This window comes from Phoenix dactylifera, chromosome 2, assembly GCF_051530095.1.
Source record: "Phoenix dactylifera cultivar Ajwa chromosome 2, Ajwa_hap1_PhDact_Kaust_v1.1, whole genome shotgun sequence".
Taxonomy (NCBI): Eukaryota; Viridiplantae; Streptophyta; class Magnoliopsida; order Arecales; family Arecaceae; genus Phoenix; species Phoenix dactylifera.
Window position 1 is genome coordinate 23,321,117 of NC_143191.1, and position 23,091 is coordinate 23,344,207.

Consider the following 23,091-nt stretch of genomic DNA (forward strand, 5'->3'; position numbering starts at 1 on the left):
CTGAGGTTATTATTTTGGTTAACAAGGCAAAAGTATCGCTGCTGCCCAACATATTAATTGCTTAAAAACTGGAGCTTTTGGTTATTTCAAAATATAAGTGGGGATAAGAAGATTGGAAAACTCTTAGACAAATGTCCTATATAACCGATTTGTCTTAAAAAATACCTATTACTCACAAATTATCCGCCCTTTAACAATTTTTCTTATTTCCCAACCAACTAAGCCTGGATAGGCAAATTGATTCTAGGTTCTTAATTTAGCTTGCATTTCCCACATACTTGCATAGACCAGATTCCTCAAACTATAGCATGTAAGGAGTCTTTCACATTTCACATTTTGACTATATTATTAAAAGACACCCGATTTTTAGATGATCCCATGCTCTTGAAACTATTATTTATTTATATGATTTATTTTAGAATAATTATTTAATATTTATATGTGATTGGCTTATTATTTTCGATCTCTTTGATCCAGTTTGGACTCTGCTATTTTATTTTTTTCAAAACTTAAGGCTCATCTTCTACCAAAAAATAAAAATCTTACAAAAAAAATAAAAACAAAGTCTCGTAATGCAATTTATTTTTCTTTGGTGTTTGTCTTCTTTCTAAGTTATGTGCTTTGTGCATGCATATTATAAATTACTATATAATACAAATGTTTGGGATTTTGATTTCATGCAAATATTTTGACTCCCTGTGGGATTTGTTTGGAAAATTCAGTAGAATTAAGCTAGATTTTTTATAGAAATTGGACATGTTAGTCTACTCAGCCGGTTTTTTTTCTAAAAGTCCATTCTAGTTTTGGCCTAAATCCGATCAATGAGTGTATTAGACTGCAAGATAAGAAAAAAATATATGGAGATTTTTTTTTCCCTATAGGATTTAGGCTAAAGAAGAATTGTGTTGACATAGATTTTATTTAACTAGGCTGTATAATCTATGATCTTATAGGAAATTCCGTTCAATTCTATTAGATTTTCCAAATAGATCCTTATTAGGATTATAAAACTATCACTTCATAGTTTTTTTTTTTTGTTGGTTCATTGGTGTATCTGTATCTATGGTCGTTACAAAACTATCCTTTCATATACGGTTCTCGTTGTATTGTATTTGTTCGTCTCTGTGTCAGATGCTACTAATGGGAACTCGAAGCGTATAGCTGAATGAGGAGTCTCATCGTTGACCGACCCGCAGTGCACCGAAGAAGATCCGATATTTGTCCCGATTCGGAGTCGGGTTACGAAGACTGGGTCGGATTGGATTGGATTTGATTTATAAAAATCCGACCCGATTACACGGCTGTCTAATCTCTCTAGAGTAACAACCGACCCAGAACCCAACCTTTCCTCCCTTCTCGGCCTTGCTCGGATCAAAACTCGTGGGTTTCCCGAAAGCTATTCCTGGAATTAGGGTTCCGGCGTTGATCCGGCGGAGGGAGAGAGGGGGAGAAGGAGAGGATGGGAGAGCGCAAGGTGTTGAACAAATACTACCCGCCGGACTTTGATCCGGCGAAGATCCCGCGGCGGCGGCAGCCTAAGAACCAACAGATCAAGGTTCGTATGATGCTTCCCATGAGCATCCGCTGCAACACCTGTGGCACCTACATCTACAAGGGCACCAAGTTCAATTCCCGCAAAGAAGATGTCATCGGAGATGTAATCCCCTTCTATCCCTTCTCAAGTGTTTCCCTTCCTCCTCTTCTTCTTCTTCTTTTTGTTCTTGATCGATTCGTCTCTTTCCCGCAGCTTCGTTCCATCGTTGTTCGTTTCCTTCTATTCTTTTTCAGTTGATTTCTTCTTTTTTTTTCTTCTTGTAACCTGTTAATTGAAAGTTTAGATTCGCCGAGTTTTCCACGCAGTTTGAGTTATCTATTCATGGTCCCCTATCGTATTTGCATTATTTTATCTGTTTGATTGATGAGATTCCTTTAGTTTGTTTGATATTCTGGAGAAAGGGTAAAATTATATTTAAAGTTTACCTGGAATTTGAGATTTATCTTAGCTGGGTCGAAATGCCTATATTCTGATACTGTAATTTCATAGATTTTGAGGAACTAGGTAACCTGAAGGCCATAAATTATCTTCAGATTAACATTATCGATGGTGTTAAATTTCAGGAATTCTTATTTGGTTAATGTTTGGTTGAAAAGTTCAATTTTATTGCGCATTTGATGAGGAACTGAGATTGATGTTTGGAATTTTGATTGGCATCTTGCAGACTTATCTGGGAATTCAGATTTTTCGGTTCTACTTCAAATGCACCAGATGCTCGGCTGAAATTGCATTCAAAACAGATCCTCAGAATTCGGACTATGTTGTTGAATCGGGAGCATCCCGAAATTTTGAGCCTTGGCGGGAAGAGGACGAAGTGAGTGATTTACATAATGCTCCGTAGCATGTTATATTGCTGGGTTTGACTAGTACATGTTCTGGGGTATTCTTGATCTTTGATATTTTCGCAATAGAATTGTGGTTTCAATTCCAATATCTTATGTTGTGCTTTCATCAGGCAGTAGAAAAAGAGAAGAAGAAAAGAGCTGCTGAAGAGATGGGGGATGCAATGAAGTCACTGGAAAACAGAGCAGTGGATTCAAAGAGAGATATGGACATACTTGCAGCACTAGAAGAAATGAGGTCTATGAAGGTATAAATTGGACTCTTCCCCCAAATTTCCTTAAGACTTTTAAAGTTACTGGTGACATGAATACAACCAGGGGTTCAGGATAGTTTGTGATTCTGTACTATTATCATGCTGACAGATTCTTTTTTGCTGTTCTCCAGTCAAGACATGCAACTGTGAGTGTCGATATGATGCTAGAGACTCTAAAGCGTTCAGCCTACGACAAGGTAAAATTTTGGTTACTTTTCTTTCTCACTTCCCCCTTGTGAACTTTTCATTCCTAAAGAATGATTGAGTATGCGGTCATTTCTGTGAAGCATTAACATCAGTACCATGAGCATGGCCCCTATTGCCTTTATTCTCTATACGATGTTTTCTCTTTCTTCTAGAATACACTTGAGGAGGGATGGTTATGTTGTTAAAATGATTAAGTTTCAATACAGTTCATACGCGTCGATATGGAGTAGTACAAGATCTGTACCAACCCGAACTTGACTTTCATACCGGTTTCCACCCGGTATAGGACGTGCCGTACTGTACTGGGTGGTATGGTAGACCATGCTCTGTCTGAATATCATCAAGATCATATCTGAAGGAAGGTTTTTACAGTGACCTATCTCGACAACTTGTAGTACAATGCTTTTAGGTATCTGGTACTTGACTAGTGACCTTGGTGTAGCATTAGTTTGGGCTGATCTTAATTAGTTTTAGATTTTAAGGGAAGAAAGACATAAAAGTCACAAATTAGGGAGTTTGGGTTTTGATAAGATTATCATATGTGAATGGCATGCGTATTTGAAAATTTCTTAAGAATGGAAAAAAATAAAGAGGAGATACAGAAAGTGTATAGCTCATTATACATTACTAATAAAGTGTGATAATAGTAAAACCTTTATTAGGTATGTTAGAAGAGTGAGAAGGGTTTTCCCCCAAAAAAAGTGTAGACCAAGTGGGAAAGGGAAATAGTTTTCTTCAATCATTTCCATATTGAGGGTTTAAATATATTCATGATAAGTATGTGAACTTCTTTTGAGCATGCAACTTACTGGCCGTCAATAATTAATATAGAAAATAATTTAAAAAAAAAATTGGTGAAGATTATGGGTAAAAAGGAGAAAACAATTTAAGTGCAAGATATTTGAAGGCAGGCTCTGGATGTATTATTAACCTTAACCTACAAGCCTCGTCATAACTTGTAAGTCTTTAAGTCAGATTTGAGGATCAACTCAGAGATTTTTTTTCTACATATCAAGACTGCTACCTGTAAATGTTGCTTTATTAGTGAAATTTTTGTTAGGTTCTGGATAAAGAATGAGGTTTTTATTAGCAAATCTTTCGCAATTGATGCAGTGTTCTTGGTTAGTGTTTGATGTGGATGGTGTAGCTTATATAACAACTGTTGTACGTTCATTTATAAATCAATGTTTTTTGTTCTTAAGTCTTCTCATGAACTTTCTATGCTTTGTCAGGAGCAAAAAATTGCGGAGGAGTTAGATAAAGCAGATGAAGAACTGATCAAATCAATTGCTTTTCCTGTTAGTATTTGAGTATTCCTTTTATTGCTTTTTTTGTCACTGTAATCTATTATTTTCAAAAAGTTTTGCATTAAGATTGGTGCATGAGGTGCTAATAACGAAGTACCTTTTGCAGGGTTCACAAAATTATGTCCGACGTATACAGGATGATGAAGATGAGGATCTAGATGAGGACTTTGGTCAGTCATCTTCCAATCCATGCAAGTTACCAGATGATAATTTAAAGGTATATTTTGGCTTTATTGATTGCTTCATTTGTAGTTTTCATTCTTTTGTCCTAAATATGCAAAATTTATATAAATTTTATTGGGGGAACATTTTAAATGTTGGAACTGGCTTTCAAAAATGGAGTGATAGACCTGGTTAAAAGAAAAATTCTTAAAATTCCTATTATCTTGCTGATTGTAAATCCTTTTCTTTATGAAGCTAGTAGTATTAGTTTTTGTTTTTTGCCTTTAATTGTTATATACTAATATGACATTACATGAATTGTTGACTTCTTTTTTTTTTTGCTGAAAAAAAAAAAAGGGGAGGGGGGAGGAAGGGACAAGCCCACCCCCGCGTAGCAGCCCCAACCACTGGGCCCCCACCCCGCCAGGAAAATATTAATTGTTGACTTCTTGATTGAAAGAAATCTGAAAGAATTTGCAAGCATTCTCCAGTGAATTCTGTGTTAGGCTTGTTATCCTTTTGTATTCTCATGCATGCCTATCAGGGCTGATCGTCCATGCTGGCATACATCATTATCTTTTAAGACCCTATGACATGTGCCTTTGGCCATAGGTGTTTTCTCACTTATTAATATTTTCTGCACATGAATGCACACAGTAAATTTGGTAGACATTTGCCCTTTTAAAGATGTAACCCCAAGGATTATGAGGGATTGCTAGTCAATAAACTGCTAGAATTTTAAATTCAGATTTGAAGGCAAATCTAAATTCTGTGCATTTTCAAAGTCTACTATCAGCAGCTATTATTAGTCAGCCTGGACCCCAGATATGTTAAACAACAAGATTCCGCTGTTTTGCAGGGATGCTTGAGCACATAAAAGATAGAAATCAGACTGGAAGAGAGTAGAAGAGAGGAGAGAGTAAGAGAAGAATGTAAGAACAAAAGGAAAAGAGGAAAACAGGGAGCCCCGTGGTCCTCTTTTTAAATAAAATATCTCATATAAGCTGACTTCTGTAAAAAGTCTCCTCCACAGCTGGCTATGAATCCCCCGTTTCATATGTTCTATCAGTCTCTTTTCCTAATCATTTACGGATTCCTAAATAGTAAATAAGTCAAAACACTTAACTAATAGCCCTACTTTATTTTGAAATTCTGAACTACGCCCCATGAACCGTGGTTATTTTTCATGCCACATAGCATATTGATATGGTGCTTGATATTGATATTAGATGTTCTAAGTTCTAACCAGTAGACCTGCTAAAACAGAAAAAATGATGACTAAAAACTTAGCTAAAAAATAAAATTAATTCCAGTAACTTGAAGTTTCAAAAATCTGATCACATCACTCGAGCATCAGTTAAGCTATGTATAAAATAATGTTACTTTATATTCCCTACAAATATTGTTACCTTATGTTTGTCCAATCACTGTGACTCTGTGGTGGCATCTTCTTGTCTGCATTACGTTTTGATGCATATATATCCCATATTTCATTGTTGGCCTTGCGATTTTTTTCTATTTCACTTAGCATGCAAATATTGCGCAACATTAACATCCAGCTCCAGTTTATTCATATATAATGTCATCTATCTCTAATTAACAAAATTGAGTCATATGAATTTGTTATTTGTTTACTAGTATATCCCAAACCTCTTCGAAACGCGTTACGCTATACTGATCATGAGTTGAGTGTTAATGATGGTTGTTTTGCTGCAGTCTGGGTGTTCAAATCTATGTATGGTACAGTATTCGGAAGACCAAAGAAGATATACATGATTTATCATTTGTTAATGTTTCACGTAATATTTTTTTGAAGTCTTTTAGTGTACACAAGATTTCTTTGCCTTTTTCTTTTAATGTAATGTTCAAAAGTTTTAATCGGATTAAGGATTTTGTAAACGAGAGTTCAAATGTGTTGCTTGGGGCCTAACTGGTGTCTTGCGTATAAGAAGGTTTCTGATCTGACAGGATTGTCATTTCATGCATATCATATTGACAATCAAGCTTACTGTTTAAGTTACTTGAGGTGTATTAATTAGTCAGTTATGCTATGAAGCCAACTATTATTAGCAATTCAAGCCCTGGAAATGCCTGCTTGCAAAAGTTATGTTTCATGATTTTTTTATAATTAATTAAAAGCTATATTTTGTTGTTAATAATATTATAACATTCCGTTGTTCCCCTAGTGCAGCGGGATTTGAATATTAAAGTTGAATCATGTCTCAAAAATGTACTGCAGTTGAGCTTTAGAGAAGTTAGTTGTAGTTCTGTGGCACCTTTTATTGTGCATCTGTTGTCCCTGTTCCCTAATTATAGATGGGAGTCATGGTGGGCCAATAGTTGTTTCTTATAAGTTCCTATATGACTATGCATTGGTGAGTGATTATATAAGTATATTGTAAGCTTTGGCCGACAGTTGTCATTATGTAGTCTTTTTAAGTGATAATGCTTATTATCTTGCTTAAACAAGTCTGGAGATTCATCAAATTTTTTCTAGACTTATATTTATGTCTGCATTCAGTTCAAATTCAACGTTGTTTGTACTCTAAGCTTATGATCTTGTTATCTTCTGCAGGGGAAAAGTAATTCAGAACTCTCAAGCACAGTGGAAAAACCAACAGATTCCTTAACAAAAAGCAGTATTTTTAACAGTTCTAAAGATGGAGGTACATTTCATACATAAATTGTGTTAACATTTAGATTTTCTCCACTTGCAATATGATTATACAAATAAATAGTTATGGGTATTTATAGCAAAGCCATTTATGTCATATTGCTGCTGAATTGAATTTATTTTGTATTATCTATTGGCATACATAAGTACGTGCATGTGTGTACATGTGCATGCTTTCATCTTGTGTTTGTGTACTTGCATGTTTGCATGCTTGTGTGTGTGCATACTGTTCTTGCCCATGTGTTTCTGTTGTAAGCAAACGAGGATTCTGCTGTGTTTGAGTTCGTATATAGACCTTGGATTCTAGTTTCTAACATACCGTCTTATGAAATTATGCTTCTTATATGACCTACACAACCCTACAATCATGTGCCTGCGTTTGTGCACAAATGGTGTGTTAGATGAAATAGATGTATCTTATACTCTGTCGTTTTAGAGTTCCTAACCACAGTAGCTTAGATCCTGACTAGGGGTACAAATGGGTTGGGTTGGGTCGGGTCATGAGTGACCCCGACCCAACCCGGTTTCTTATTCGGGCTCTAATTTTGGATCCAGACCCGACCCGATGTTAGGTCAGGTCGGGTCCACCGTTACAATTTTGATCCAACGGGTCATTCGAGTCGGGTCGGGTCCATGTATAACCCAGACCCAACCCAAAAAATTCGGGTCCGGTTCGAGTAAACCCATCCATGGCTTCAGAACTTATGTTTGCACTCTCGCGGGCTTCAGCCTGTGGGCTCAAATAATTTTACAGATTCGGGTCGGGTCTAGTCTGAATTCAGTAAATCTAGACCCGATCCGAAAAATGGAACAAGTCCAATTTTAGGACCTGACCCGGCCCCACGGGTGCTCCAAAATGGGTCGGGTCATGGGTCAACTCGACCCATTTGCAACCTTAATCCTAACCATCAGATCATAAATGTCTTGTTGATAAAAAGGGGAAAAAAACTGTTGATGTTATATATATGTCACTACGGCAGTATGCATACATGCATAAATGCACATAAATACATAGATATTTACCAACAGTTGCATATGGTTTTGTATCGGTAGCCTTAAATTGTAATGACATTAAATGGTTTTCATTATAAGAGTTGGGACCTTGGTTCTCTGTATACCTATGTGGTGGCTTGTAATCCATTCAGCCTTGCATTGTTAACTTCTTAAGAGGCCAGAGTTGTTAGGCACACATCTATATATAATTACCAAGCAAATTAAATCTGGCATGAGGAGAAAAATTATATCATTTATGCTCGAAAAAAGTAATAGGAGGATAGACCTCTTTTCTTTTTCCGTATCGAATTGAGTGTTCCTCTTTTTCTGATCATGTATAGATTTCTTTGTTGAATTGGTATGCTCCATGTTATACGCTGATCCGGGTGATGTAGCACCTATATGTGTCTTAACCTGCCGTCATTCCAAGCATATTTTTGCATTACTCTTCATATGGATCCTACTTCCAATTTATAATTCTAATCCCAAGTCTATGACTCCGGGACAATTTCTCTTAAGTTTATTTCTTGCATTGCCAACGAGTAGTTCCTTATCCTTGTCTCGTCTTCTCTTTCCACTTGTATCCGAGACATCCTTCTAGTTGCACTGCCTTAGCTTGCACTTTCCACCCCAATTCAACTGTTCAGCTGGAATTTCCCATGCTGACATGAGGTGGTCTTATCAGCATGGAAAGTGTTCAGGCCCTTCTTCGTGTCTTGAAGTATATGAGACATTTGGTTAAGCTTTGTGAGTGCATGCAATGGCATCAGAAATGAATACACACCACACCCACTCTCAGACATATACATGCATGACCATGAATACAAGCACATGCTAGCATAGGTGGTCATCAAATGCCCATTTAGATTCAACGGAACTTATTAACAGACTGAATCAGTTTGATGGAATACAACTTGTTGTGGAATTAAGATACAGTTAAAGACAAATGTGTATAGTTGCGGACTGGGTTGCGTCTTTTGCCGCGCATCACTTGGGAGGTTTTCTTTGGGAGAGTATTGAGGCCATCCCGCCTGCTCTGCATCAGATACTTGTTTTGGATTGTTCTGGGTGCACTTACGCTCGTCCAGTGTGAGGCGCCAGTTTATCAAAAAAAAAAAAAAAAAGACAAATGTGCATAGCTGGTTAACCAACTAGATATGATTTTCATAATGCTTAAGACTGATATGCTGGAATATTTCTCTTTGAATAAAATTCTACTTAAAAAAGCTAATGAATTGCTATTAGAAAAATCGACAGACCATGATGTCACATGGAAACACACTCAAAGTACACACATGCATAAGCACACAGGCAGAGTTAAGACCGTCAAATTTTCCCCACTGGAGTGACTTCACTAAGTACAGATGCTGTGAAAATAAGCGGCTGTAAGAAAACCTTTACACAGACACATGCATAGACAGGTTTTGGAGCAAGGAATGATTAAAATCTTGAATTTGTTCCGCGAGAGTGAATTCTACATAAACAAAAACACACCCTCACCCCTGCGGAGAAAAGCTGGTCATCTAGAAACCTGCAAACAATGACAATGCCATTAAGAGAGAGAGAGAGAGAGAGAGAGAGAGAGAGAGAGAAACCCTTGAATTTTTCCCAGTAGAATGGCTTTAGAAAAGCATGCTTGTCCAAGTTTAGTTTATTGTTTTGCAAAAGTGCTAAAAAGGTATTTAGTTTTCATGACATCAACTATGAGCTCATTTATGTTTTCTCTTCCTTCCCAGCTAATGTTTTCCCCCTACCAATTTTACAGGAACTTCAGGTGGGGGCTCTTCAGTTACCATGCCGAAGTTTATATTGAAACCACGGCCTGTGACAGATGGGCCTTCTTCCAAGAAGCCCCGGACTGCACCTATAGAGGATGACCGACAAGATGGTGAAAACAATCAGACGGAAGGCAATCAGATGACGAACGGGCTTGTATCTCTTTGTCAAAATTATGATACGGATGATGAAAGTGATTGATTGTAGCAATGTAATATTTTATTATACTGAGGCCTAATGCCTTTCAATGTTTCTGCTAACTAGTGGAAATATCACACATGGATCAGGGAAATCGAGCAGCCCACGTAGATGTATGGAGGAAATTTGTAAGCTTGGGTTCGATTTCTTTCTAGTAATGGACGAGGCTCCATGGGTTATGCTTGGATATGAATGCTGTCGGGTCATTGTAACTGAAAGTGGAGAGGCTATTAGCATGAGTTGAAGCAGAAGACAATGTTGAAAATAGCATGTCTCAACCATTTCTCTTTGTTTACATGCCCTCTCTGGTCCAAGTATGTTGTACTGATGAAATTGTTTTTCCTGTCTTTTTGTGGAAGGTGGATGCTCATGCATGATCTTTTAGACGACGATTATGCTTGTCTTGCAGCGTGGCATTTGTTTTCATTGCACTGCATGGAGATATTTTAGGGATATGGTATCAGGCATCTTCAGGTGCATCTCCAGCTTGAATTTTTTTTACAGCCCGTTTTGCAGTAGTGGTGTAGCATCTTGGTTGCTGTGGACTGGATTGTTTTTTATATGGTTGATTAATTCAAAAAAAAATTTATACAAAAATTATGTGTCTTTTTTTTAATTATTTTTTTTGGATTTTGTTAGCTGCATCTATCTATTGTGTGAGACATCTATCTATTATGTGAGAGTCGTTGCACTTAAATAAAATAAAATAAAATAAAATAAAAACACTCGAACCCTGCACTATAATTTATTTTTGAGTTAGATCCAGCCCTTTTGTACGCAAGCCATTATCTTGCTGTAGGCTCTAAGCGTGTTTTGTAGGCATCGCTTTATTCTCGTCAACGGTATCCCTCCACGGGCCTTCCCTTCTCGCCAAGGTTGCCAAGCCTTCTTTTCTTTATTTTTTTTCGTTCTCTTTCGCAAAAAGAGAACCATCTTTTCACTTATACTACTTTTCGAAAGAAATCCGCTCCCTCCAGCATCTCGGGCTATTTTCGTCAAGTTCAGCATCTAGACATCCCATCATTTCAACATCCCAGATTCCCAATGCCCTATCCGAGAAATTATTGCCTACACGGCGTGCACCAGCCTGGCGAATCAACGACCGCTGGTTTCTAGAGCCCATTCATCAAACACGCATCTTGATGCGATATTATAAAACCAGCGGTCGTGATGGATACACTTACGGCCACGCAGGTACATGCGTTGTAGGCAAATAATCTCTTTCCTCCTATCCCTCTCTGCCTATTCTCTTCATCAATCCACAAACCCAATCTACTGTCTCCCTAATCTTGCCTTCTTTCATATACTCCTCCTCGCCCTTACAGCTTTCATCTCTCCTTCTCCTTCTCCTCTCATCTCATCTCTTCGGGAGCCGAGGAGAGGACGAAAACGGAGCTATTATAAGTCTATGGAGCTCGTCCCCTACTCATCCCCAGAGCCTAACCCTAGCAACCCCTCCTGGTCCGACATGTTCCGCTCCGCCTCCCTCCGCCGCCCCCCCGACTCCCTCCCCCCTTCCCCCCCTCGCCTCTCGGAATCCTACCCCGACGGCAAGCCCCCCAAACCCTCCGCCGCCGGCGACACCCTCGAAGCTTCCTCCGCTGCCGCCGGGACCCTTGCCGGCGACCCCCACGCCCGGCTGGCCCTTTACATCGCCATGGCCCACGCCGGCCTGGCCCTCTCCCTCCTCCTCCTCTACGGCCTCTACCGCCTCCTCCACGACTTCGTCCGCCCCCTCCAGTGGGCCATCCTCTGCTCCATCCCCCTTCGCCAGCTCCAGGACGCCCTCGTCTCCTTCTGGTCCCCTCCCCTCCGCCTCGGCCTCCTCCCCTCCCTCCTCGCCGTTCCCTCCGCCCTTCTCCGCGCCTCCGCCGCCACCCTCGTCGACTTCCGCTCACTCCTCCTCCGCCGCAAGCTCGTTTCCTCCTCCTCCCCATCCTCCTCCTCCACCCTTGGCTTCTCCCGCCTTCTCCGTTGGCTCGTCTCCTTCTGGGTCTTCATCATCACCTTCGAGCAGCTCGGCGCCGCCGTCCTCCCCCTCTTCGCCCTTGGCTTCTTCCTCGCTGGCCCCACCGCCTCTGTCGTCCGCAAGGCCAGCTTTGTCAGGCCCGACACCTCCTCCGCCAAGCGCGGTTGCACTTGCATCACTGCCGGCATCCTCAAGCGGCTCAAAACCATTGTCGCTGTTGGCCTGATTGTAGGAATGATCGTCGGGATTTTAGCTGGCGGCATCTTTTTCTCCTACAAGATCGGCGTGGAGAGTAAGGATGCCGTGATGTCGGTCAAATCCCGTGTTCAGCACAGTAACTATGCCGAGAGGATCGGATTCAAGAAATGGATGGAGGATAATGACATCACTGGTCTTGTGGATCGCTACTCGGCCAAGCTCTACGATACTGCTTGGGAACAGATCGATCGGCTTGCAGTCCAGTATAATATGACTGACTTTGCTAATGGGCTTCGGCAATTTATGGTAAACCAGTCGGCAAGTCCTTCTGGAGGGGCTTCAACAGCTCTGGCGAGCTCACCACAGCACCCATACACGGTAAAGCTCCAATCTTTGAGTGTTCTGGTGAAGAATCGCGAGTGGGCGGAGATTTATAAAGAATTGGATTTGATTGTTAGAGAATTGTTGATTACTAGAGGTGATTTGGTGGAGAAGGCAAAGGGGATTGCTTTTCAGGGGATTGAAGTCTCGAAGCAGGTGCTCTCCAGTAGTACATCGATCCTCGGTGGAAGTGCCAGTGTGATTGGTTTTGTTGCCCTGGCAGTGATCTCCGGTGCGGCAGAAGTAATTAATTTTTTGTCGCAATTGATGGTCTTCCTCTGGGTTCTGTATTATCTAATCACGTCAGAATCTGGTGGGGCGACAGAGCAGGTTGTGGGCATGCTCCCCATTTCAAAATCCATGAGGGTTCGATGTGTTGAGGTTATCAACCATGCTATCAGCAGTGTGCTTTTGGCTACTGTGAAGATTGCCATCTTCCAAAGTTGCCTCACATGGCTGCTGTTCAGGTTCTGCTCGATGCATTTTGTGTACATGTCGACTGCACTTGGATTCATTAGTGCCCTGCTGCCAATACTACCATCTTGGCTTTCAACGATCCCTGCTGTGGCTGAGCTGCTCATGGAGGGGAGGTGCATTTTTGCCATCGCATTGACCGTGATGCACCTTGTGCTCATGGACTACGGATATTCAGTAATCCAGGAGGATATACCCGGGCACAGTGCATACCTCACTGGGCTTAGTATCATTGGTGGCATGACATTGTTCCGGAATGCTTTAGAGGTAATATTCTATTTCTTGATTTTGCTCATACTTGATTTATTCATTCTGATCTAGACTTGTTTAAAGTGAACTAAGATAGAAGGCCACTGAAAATGGTTTTGACCTTATGTTTTCCTAATTGTTGCCTGTATTGAATATTGTCTGAAGAACATATATTATGAACGGCATCTTTATTCCAACATGCTGTTTTTTAATGCTTAAATAAATAGAATAGATTTCTGAAACAATTTTAGTAAATAAATTTACAAATTGACTTGTGCTTAGTTCTAAATTGAAGAAATCCCATGTTATGTGACATTGGCATCAACATAATTAAAGAACATATGTTAGCAAGAATCAATTTTGTATCTGTGAAAACTGCAGGCCTTTTTCTTTCAATATGACGAAACTTTTAGGATAGAGTGTTGAATCTGATGATAGGTGCATAAATCGTTAATGGCTACTATGGATTCATTAGCTATTTGATGATAGTTATAAACAATTTGTGTAATATTCTTAAATATGTTCATATTGCTGTTCTTTCTCATGGGACCATTACGAAGATCAAAATTTGTTTTATCATCTATTATTCTTCTTCAGTTGACCTATGATGAATTTCGTGCTTTTGTATCTGAGAATTGATGGAATGATTCTATTGGAATCTTACATGTGGTCACTAATCAGCATTTTCCCTCAAGCTAGAGAAGTTAAGAGGTGTTTCTCTGGTTTTTATTCTACAGGGTGCAATAATGGGTCCTCTTCTAATGACAGTTGTCCTTGCTTTGAAGAATTTGTATTCAGAGTTTGTGCTTGCTGATACAGGAGAAATCAGTGGATAGGGTGCAGATGGAAAAGATACATCCTTGGTCTTTTGCTCTGGTTAGTTAAGAGTGTAGCAAAGTGGGTAGCATCTATAGCAAAAAACATCAGTTCTGCTGTTGTACCTCTGAGGTATATTTATTTTATTTTTGATTAATTGTTCTCTCGTCGAAGGGGGCAATTATTCTTTAGGGTGTGGATTTTGTACCATATCGATCATTTTCTCTCTGATTGATGGGAAAATTGTAAATTCATTGTAGCATTCTGATATGAAAAGGCATGTAATCCACGCCAAAATATGCCATTGTATTGCAATAAAGGTTGCTAATTTTGAATTTGTTGGATCAGACTGTGTTAGCTGATGTTGCTTCTAAATTGTTGTTAGGATAATTATTAGGCATGATAAATAATGTATGATTTTAAGTCTTTGCAGATCTTAGTTATTCATGTTGCTTCCACATTCAGTTTGATGTAAACTATATGCTGCATAAAATTAATGCTATATGTGATTTTTACTGTTTGTATTTGAATGCTGCATGATTAAGGAGAAAAGTCTACAAAGTTGAAGTTAGGTATATAAACATGGAACCATGTAAATGCTCCGACAAAAATCCAAGATCATTTTATCATCGAGAAAATTGGATGTGCTTGATTGACATCCTTCCTTCAGAATAATCCATGAAGTGCTTTTAAATCAAGGATTACCATGGCAGGTGGATGTTTTACAACCTGATGGTTTGGAGATTGCTGTTTCAGAGAACAGTAGCCTATAGAGGCATGGACTCTTATCCTTTCATTCTTTTCTTCCGGAAACATGTAATAGTTCTTGACTAGTCATCAGTGATAAAGTAACATGAGTAAACATTAGAGAAATAATGCATGTTTGCATGCATGAAATTCCAAAAGCTGCTACTTTTTATCCATCACAAATGGGCTTTGCCATAACATGGTTATGCAATCCTTGGATTCTTTGGGCTGTTTCCAACTCCTGATTTTCTTCCATACTTTATCCTAACTTTACAGACCATGCACATCATATTTTTTATCACCAAAAAGCATGCTGATATCTCATTATACTTTTGGAATTCTATTAAGGTCTTTGCTTTATAATCTGTAAATAAAGAAAAATGGTACCAGAAGCTTATAGCTGCAGGGTTTCTGTTTGCTAGAAAATTTTCTCATAAAGTAAGAGCCTTTACTTCCAGAATGGTGATTAGTGCACTACGTGAGGATTTCAGATGCGCTACGTTTTCTTTTACTCCTTGGAAACATATTGTTTGATCAATACAATTGCAAGATACTTATGAATATTCTCAATTATCTCCATCAATACATTGTATAACCTGAGTAGTATGGCCTTTCGAGAATTTGGATTTCTTTTATCCAAATTATTGCCAATTTCATCAAGAAATTAGAAGTTTATGTGATTTTTTTTTCTAACCATTTTTAGTATGTTGTTTTTTTCTTGCCTTTTTTCCTTATGTCATATCACTTCTCTCGTTAAAATTGCATTTTTATGTTACATGTTTATAATTTACCCTTGCTTTTACCAGTTTATTAGGCCTTGCTGTGGATGAATTCTACTTTACCCTAGTATCGGAATTTGTTATTCTACCATCTAGGACTAATGACTTTGGGTATGTTCATTTCCATTGGAATTATTTATAGCAATAATGGATGATGACCCGAACAAGAGTGGAATTTTAGTGGAACATGACAATAATAGCAAGCCTGGAAAAAAAATTATCCTGGCTTGTTTTGCCTCTGCCTGAGGTATCCTTTTTCTCTGTGGAGCTTCTCCTTTTCCTGCCATGGTTGTATTTATTCAAGGATACTATAATATATATCCAGTTTTACTGAAAGAAAAAAGAGGTATGTATCTCCAACTTCTATCAAGTTTAAAACATTTGTATTTGATCTCAAAATTTTAGCAAAATTAGATGGCCTTATTGTTATGGTGGGTGCAAATTTTGTTCTCTCTGCTCTTCAGCAATCATGACCGAAACAAATATACATTTTTTGTGCTTTATAGCATGACTATTTTATGTAAAATTGTGAAACCAGTAAGCAGGTTTTACTTCCATTGCTGAAGTTTTCCTGGCTTCATTCTGAAAATAAAAAAAATAATTAAAAGACCTGCATGCCATCAATGTTCATTCCTGCATGCATGAAACTATGCCTCCAAAGATAGCAATTGCAGGGTAAAGATTTCAGGTGGTGCTGTCATGCCATCAATGTCAGAATATAAAACATAAAATGAAAGCACGGTGCATCTCTTCATCTCTCTTCTGTGAAAAAAAAAAAATTAAAAGAAATTGAACTGATAACTTTCCGTAGCGTAATTTTTGGATAGATTTAGCTCTGTAACTGAGCCCAGGTCCTTTCCATGCGATGCATTAATGTTTGTGATTTTTCATGTATCAATTTTTTTTTAATCATGTAATTTGATAAAAACGCTTGTACTTTGGGTGGTGCATTTTTTCCCTTGCACTAGAATCCAGCACAAACTAAAAGAGGTAAGATAAAGATTACTGTAAGAGTAAACGGATGAAGTAGGGACTGCAAGGGTGTTTGTTTATGTTTTTATTTTCAGTCTTTTTGCAACATATAAAAGGGTCAAGACATCGAGTTAGTCTTCTGTCCAAGGAGTTTTGCGTTATAGTAGTACAGACGAGGTAAGTGTCAATGGATCGAGTACTGAGGTAGAGGGTTTCGAAAATGGTGTCTACAATGTGGAGCAACGGTCAACTCATGGTTTCAATTTGATCTCTGTTCTAGAAAATTTGAGCACTGAGGTAGAAGCTTTCTCACCTTAGTTAGCTGGCCTATCCGTAGGAAAGAATTCCAAATTCAAATTTGTGTGGCTTTGCTATCAATAATTTTGTCCAAAGAAAATCATGGTATTTGATTTTTGTTGTGTTATGTTAGCAATTGAAGCCAAAAAAAAAAAAAGTATTATCAGATTCTAGTTTTTTTTTTTAATTTAATACAAATTCTCATGATTTAGAAAAAAGTAGCATCTAAATTTAACATGGATTATCCCAATTTAATAAGGATGTTACTGATTTTGTTAAACTAATTCTCATGACTATTTCAAAGGTAATTGATAATTTTGACCAGATCATGAGAAATGTAAGCAGGATAGACCTTGATCACATTCATTAGGATCATTCTCTCAGTTATAAACTCTCAATTCAATAAGTCAAAACAATCAAGTATTCATAATCAAGTCAATATGATTAAATCTTAATTAATTTTTCCTTCCACAGCATGCATTGTACGAAAATTTTTACTAGTACACACATTTATACATACACGTATACATGTAACATAGCTAATATATGGACATCCATGCAAGAGCTCAAATAAGTTCGATGACCGGATAGCTAGGATTGTAATCATTGGATGTAGTCGGCTATTGCTAAATTACTTATTGTCAAAAAATCAACCTGAATAAATTCGAGACCAAATGATTAGAGCCCAAGACTTACGATCCGAGTTGTTGAATATAATCTACTAATTTTAAACTACTTACTATAAAAAAATCATCTAATTTGGAGATTCCTAGTGTATACATTGCTTATACATCTAAGTGTCAAAACTGGGTAGTTTAAATAATATAAACAATGCATATTTTTTATCATTAGATACATAAGCTAAGGATATCTATATCATATATTGTTGGCAAATTGTTTAGACTTTAGAGATAGCAGATCACATCCAATAACTTTATCATTATTACCCTCTCTAGACTAACTTTATTTAGGTCGCTACGTAAGTAACCATATATATATATATATATATATATGTATGTGTGTGTGTATATATATATATATATATATATGTGTGTGTGTGTATGCATTTCTTGTCCTCTAAATCTTCCTAGTTAGCCTTACCCATGATGTTTCCTTGACCTTGCCTAGTTTGATCCTGCTCGTTTCTTTTGGATGGTGGGTAATAGAGCAGGTTTTATGAGTCTACTTCGCTTATAAAATTTTTTGAACAGAAAACCAGGACCAGTATCCCCCTCATCTGTTAGTCTCCAATAACTCCATCCCACCTATGCGTCAAGATTTGAAAAGTAGGTGACAAGATTTTTTTTCCCTTTATGTTGAGCTACAGCATACAGGACGCTTCCTGCTGTCTACTTTTTTTACTCCCCTTCCAATGCGGTCCCTCTTCCTCTTGTCGCGCGCACTCTCGGCCAGTCCAAATCTTATAAAATTAATGCATTCAATTTCTTATTACAATTATAATCCAACCTTATCCGGCACTATCAGCATAACTTAGGTCCAAAAGAGCATGAAATAATTTGGATCTGAGTTAGAAATGATCCAATGATCTTAGCCTGGCCTTTTGCAGGCCAAACATTATAGAGGGTTACTACAGCACCAGCTATACTGTTCTCCCAAGGCTTTTCAAGCCAAGAATGGGTTCTAGCTGTATCTTTCGTGGGAAAGAATGATTCATCTTCTTTTGCATAAATTCACTGTTGGATCACGCAATGGCTACTTTGAAATCTATGCAGATGGATAAGTGATGGAGTTCGAATTGCTTTGAGATATATATAGATTGTGATCCGATGGATCTCATTGTAAAAGAAAATCAATCATTCATTCATGCAAAACATACAATCCGAACCGACCAAGAGTAGCCCAAAGTTAGCCTGAAAAAGATGCTCTACTCTCAAGCTGCCTCACAAAATGTGTACCCAGTTTGCTGCCAGATTTTGCTTCAATGCATTAATACTATATTGTTCTCTCTTAATTGAGCAATACTATATTGCTAAGAAGAGTTTCCTAAGAAGAGTTGTTCTCTCTTAATTGAGCAATACTATATTGTAGGGGAATTTGAAACTTCTAAATATATGGCAACATATTGCAATGATCAGTATAACTAATTAATATCATTATATTGCATCTGGAAAAATAATATCATAACTTTCAAATGATACTAAAGACAAAGAAGTCATTTTGTTTATTGTCTAACATTGTAGTAAAAGCCTTAATGTTTACATAAACAAGTAAGGTATATGCTCCTTTCTGTATGTTGAACAATGTAACATGAGTGCAACTAAACCATGATGATAACCATCAGCAGCAGCAGCAGCATGAAAAAAGACTAATTATTATTTGGTAGTAGCAACTGGGTTGCCAATGAGATGTGCCACCTAGACTTTGGTTACATATGTAAGCCTCGCTTAGTCCATTCAAGCTCGACTCGAGCTCCAACCAAGCTCGAGCACATGTGGTTTATCTGGTTCTCTACCCATACTTGAACAAGCTAAAAAGAAGCAGGGCTTGAACATGAGTTCCTGCACTTTGTTTCCAGCCGAGCCTCAACCTATTGCCTGAAGATCATTTGCTTCCTTAACCAAGCATAGATATTTAGGCAAGCAGAATCTAGATTCCATAGCTTCAATAATGGCCAAATTAGTCACAATATTTATTACTTATGATTTCAGACCCCCTAATCTTATTATGTTAGATAAGTTGCTGCAATGGGCAGAAAAGATAATGAAACATGAAGGAAAAAAAAAGAAAAGAAAAGAATAATAGAAGAATAAGAACATACAATATTTATGTAGTTCGGTCTACTTTCCTACATCTGTGGACAAAGATGATGCAAAAACTTCATATAAAAAAATACAAATTACAGGGTACAAGATTTCTTCATAAATTCTATCATCTGATACATCCGATCTCTAAGACACTTAATTACTCTCATCTTTTGAACAAATATTCCTATGATAATCAGGTTTGGATAATATATGACTGATGTTTTAAATCGATTTGGACTGGATCTTCTAGAACTTGCAAACTCAAAAATATACTCAATATAAATAAGCATTAAAAATATTGAGCAACAGAGTTATTCTTTGCTTATTAATCAAAGCTTATCCATTTCTCCCTTCTTAATCTCGGTATTCTAGTGCTAAACATAATCTTTTGATCCACTAAAAGGAGCTCCTCGTATATGTAACCGGTTCTCCATGTTGACATGAACATCCAACCAACTTTTTAAGTACTCTTTGACTCGTCCAGATATTTGTGGAGTTTGTGGTGAAACGTGTTGCTTTAGTTCTCGTGTCCTTTTGGGGCCTGCATACATTAATAAGCAAAGAATAACTATTGAAATGGGTGAAAGAGATGGGCAAGGGTGTAAAACTCCAGAAGAGCTTTTATAGCCAGAATAATTGGCAGACTTATATATAAAACCTAAACTCAGCATGCCCGTGCATGGTTGGCCACTTCCGCATAAATTAAAATCTAAATGCATGTAAAATTTATGTCTCTTTAGTTTAAATTTGAACCGGAGAGACCTAATTTAACTCACCACCAAGTTTAGTCACCATTCATCTCACAATACATGGATAGCTGATGATTGAATTGGAGTTCTTCAATCATCATGAGGGTTTAAACTCATACAAATAGGGGATGAATATGAGGCTTTTAGAATGACTCTTCGACGCAAAGCTAATTAAATTAGTCGATTTTCTTTTTCCTTTCATTTTTCTCTTACTAAACAAGAATGGAAGAAATCGTGGTTGAAATTGAGATGAACTCAAATCCAGGCCCTTGGTACTACTCCTGAACCAGAGCTTTACTAATTGAATTAATTGAGTTAGCTGCATTGGCTGATATTGTGATTTAGAATTTAGGGTTTAGGATCTGATCTATAGGCCAATTATTTTTATATTGTTTGGATTGGGTCTTCAGCCGACCCAGTTTAGGATTTTGCAAATCCAGACCCGAACCCGTGCATTTGCATACCATAGATATACCTCCAATCTGAGTTTGGTATTAACTGATAAAATATATGGTTTGTGGCAGATATCACACAATGTTAGCTATAGCATGGTGGTGAACCTCATGGTACAATGGTACTTAAAATGGTGATACATATAAGGATGAAAATGCATCATAAATATGCTCCAAAAATCTTACATAATTTTGAAGATTCTACGAATATCTCAAAAATATATTACAGTAATTCTTTAATAAAAAATATACAATACTATGTACTAAAAATATGCTTTGATAATTTTGTGAATATTTTTTAATGATCTTTCGAATATTTGACTGTATAATTTTAGATATATTTTGAAGATTTATATGGTCAAAAATTTGCAGTATAGATAATACTTTGGCTCATGCTATATGCAAAGTTTTGTCTTTAGATGTAGCAGCTATCTTCGTTTTCTCTTTTTCTTAAAAAAAATTTAAAGATTGAGACCTGAAACATAAAAGGCATAATCCTTAGGTACAAAAGAATGTGGGAGCAGAAATGATGTGTGATTGTTTTGCAAATGATGTATGTGGCCATGCGTGAAGACAAAATGATTAAAGAAAGCGTGAAGACATACGATCGCTAGTTGCTTTTAAGCCAAAACCTACAACATGCTCCTCATTACTTTGAATTAAGCTTTCAACATATAATTAATTTTATGGTAAAAGAAATTGTAGCTGCCATTACAACTATAATTAACTCTTGTAACAGAAAATAACAAGAATAATATTGCACTACAAGATCACTTTTCATCTCTACTAATATTATCTTTGTCGTTTATATATATTATTAGATTTATTTTAAAAGTATTTAAAAAAAACATCCTAGCTCCTATCATTACTGTTCAAAAAGGATTAGATACATACAATTTTACTCTCATATTCCGACAGTCTAAAAATCTGTGCGGACATATGTTTAGTTTCACATCAATTATTCGCTGGATAGATTTTGGATATTTATACAGAATCAAATAAGTAATACATTTTGCCTAGTATTTCTGAATAAACTTCTGAATTATTGCATATAGATTATTTTTATATTTCGAATCTATGATATTCAGATCACAATGCAAACCTCACCGATGGGGATGCACAAAAACTCATGCTAAAAAATATTCTATATATTATAAATAAAAATAAATTAATAATAATTTTTATTATAAAATAATGGTTAGATAATGGTTATAACATAAACTCACGAGACACCATGATGTCAAAAGAATTTTGATGGATCCGTCCGGTGACCCATGTAGCATCATCCATCCTAAAGTTGATCGGACAGAGCTTGGAGACAAATATTGTTATATTTTAGATAGACTCAACTCGAAGTCTCGAACCCTATTAAAAGTAATAAGGTTTAGGCCTGAGATCTGGCCAGCTTTAATCCATCCTTTCATGCGCTTGGTACTTGCTTTTCCAGGTGCCTGTGACCTATGTCATCTCCCGTACGATGACGGGCGAAAAAAAAAAGCTATTCTTCATCAGTTTGTAGGTAGCTGTGCGTCATAAATTGGCTTCCTCGCCGTGGGCTGCTCCCATCCAATAAACTCTGGATAAAACCAGTGGATGCGTCCTGTCATGTTTTGTCCTCACAACTTGAGCTTGTCATGCACCGTTTCATGCAGTAAATTTCAAAGATCACACAAAAATTTCTAGAGAACACAAGACCATGGACTTGCACTAGAGATAGCCTCATTGGTGACATCTCCATATCTAGCAACTTGGCTCTTTCAAAAGCCTTGCTGGAGCTAGCTAGATCATCAAGGATTAATCTCAAAAGATCTATTCAGACAGGATCATGGTTTTTCCCATCTACTTGCTTAATTGCGGTCTAGGAAGAACTAACAATCACTTTCTTCATTCTAAATTTTGCCAAGATGGCTCTACTACGGTAAACAATTGGATAGAAGACTGACATTTTCAGAGCTTCTTCTCATCTACTCCTTGGAGACATTTAGGTTATAGCTTTAAAGTCAGCTTTATTTCAACCGGTGCATATATTTCGAGAAGCCAACACTTTCGCTGATTGGCTGGCTGAAAATGATACTTGGATGGTGACTTCACTAATGCTGCAAATTTTTTTACTGAATCGCTTGTTTCAATCCAATCTGATGCTAATAGCTGCCTCTATTTTTCTCCATTGTATACAAGAAATAATAATAATAATAATAATAATAATAATAATAATAATAATAATAATAATAATAATAATAATAATAAGAACGGTGGGATTCATGTGCCCTCTCTC

The 23,091-nt window shown here is 37.3% G+C and overlaps 2 protein-coding genes across 2 annotated transcripts; both read left to right on the forward strand.

Moving 5' to 3' along the window:
* The first annotated feature begins 1,326 nt into the window (after window positions 1–1,326).
* LOC103716783 (splicing factor YJU2-like) lies at window positions 1,327–10,263 on the forward strand. The gene is made up of 8 exons (XM_089928826.1): window positions 1,327–1,657; window positions 2,220–2,369; window positions 2,511–2,645; window positions 2,783–2,848; window positions 4,091–4,156; window positions 4,272–4,382; window positions 6,903–6,993; window positions 9,760–10,263. Exons 1-8 carry the CDS (start codon window positions 1,460–1,462, stop codon window positions 9,969–9,971), a joined length of 1,029 nt encoding a protein of 342 aa, XP_089784952.1. The 5' UTR covers window positions 1,327–1,459; the 3' UTR covers window positions 9,972–10,263.
* Window positions 10,264–10,483: 220 nt separating this feature from the next.
* Window positions 10,484–14,402, forward strand: LOC103716785 (transmembrane protein C9orf5 protein). Its single transcript, XM_039130435.3, has 2 exons — window positions 10,484–13,257; window positions 13,977–14,402. The coding sequence occupies exons 1-2, from the start codon at window positions 11,167–11,169 to the stop codon at window positions 14,073–14,075; spliced, it is 2,190 nt and encodes a 729-aa protein (XP_038986363.3). The 5' UTR covers window positions 10,484–11,166; the 3' UTR covers window positions 14,076–14,402.
* The last annotated feature ends 8,689 nt before the right edge of the window (window positions 14,403–23,091 follow it).

Coding starts and splice junctions, on each gene's coding strand:
- LOC103716783 (XM_089928826.1), top strand. CDS start 1,460: ATGGGAGAGCGCAAGGTGTTGAACAAATACTACCCGCCGGACTTTGAT. Junction 2,370..2,510: donor CTTGGCGGGAAGAGGACGAA/GTGAGTGATTTA, acceptor TGCTTTCATCAG/GCAGTAGAAAAAGAGAAGAA. Junction 6,994..9,759: donor TAACAGTTCTAAAGATGGAG/GTACATTTCATA, acceptor CCAATTTTACAG/GAACTTCAGGTGGGGGCTCT.
- LOC103716785 (XM_039130435.3), top strand. CDS start 11,167: ATGCGTTGTAGGCAAATAATCTCTTTCCTCCTATCCCTCTCTGCCTAT. Junction 13,258..13,976: donor TGTTCCGGAATGCTTTAGAG/GTAATATTCTAT, acceptor TTTATTCTACAG/GGTGCAATAATGGGTCCTCT.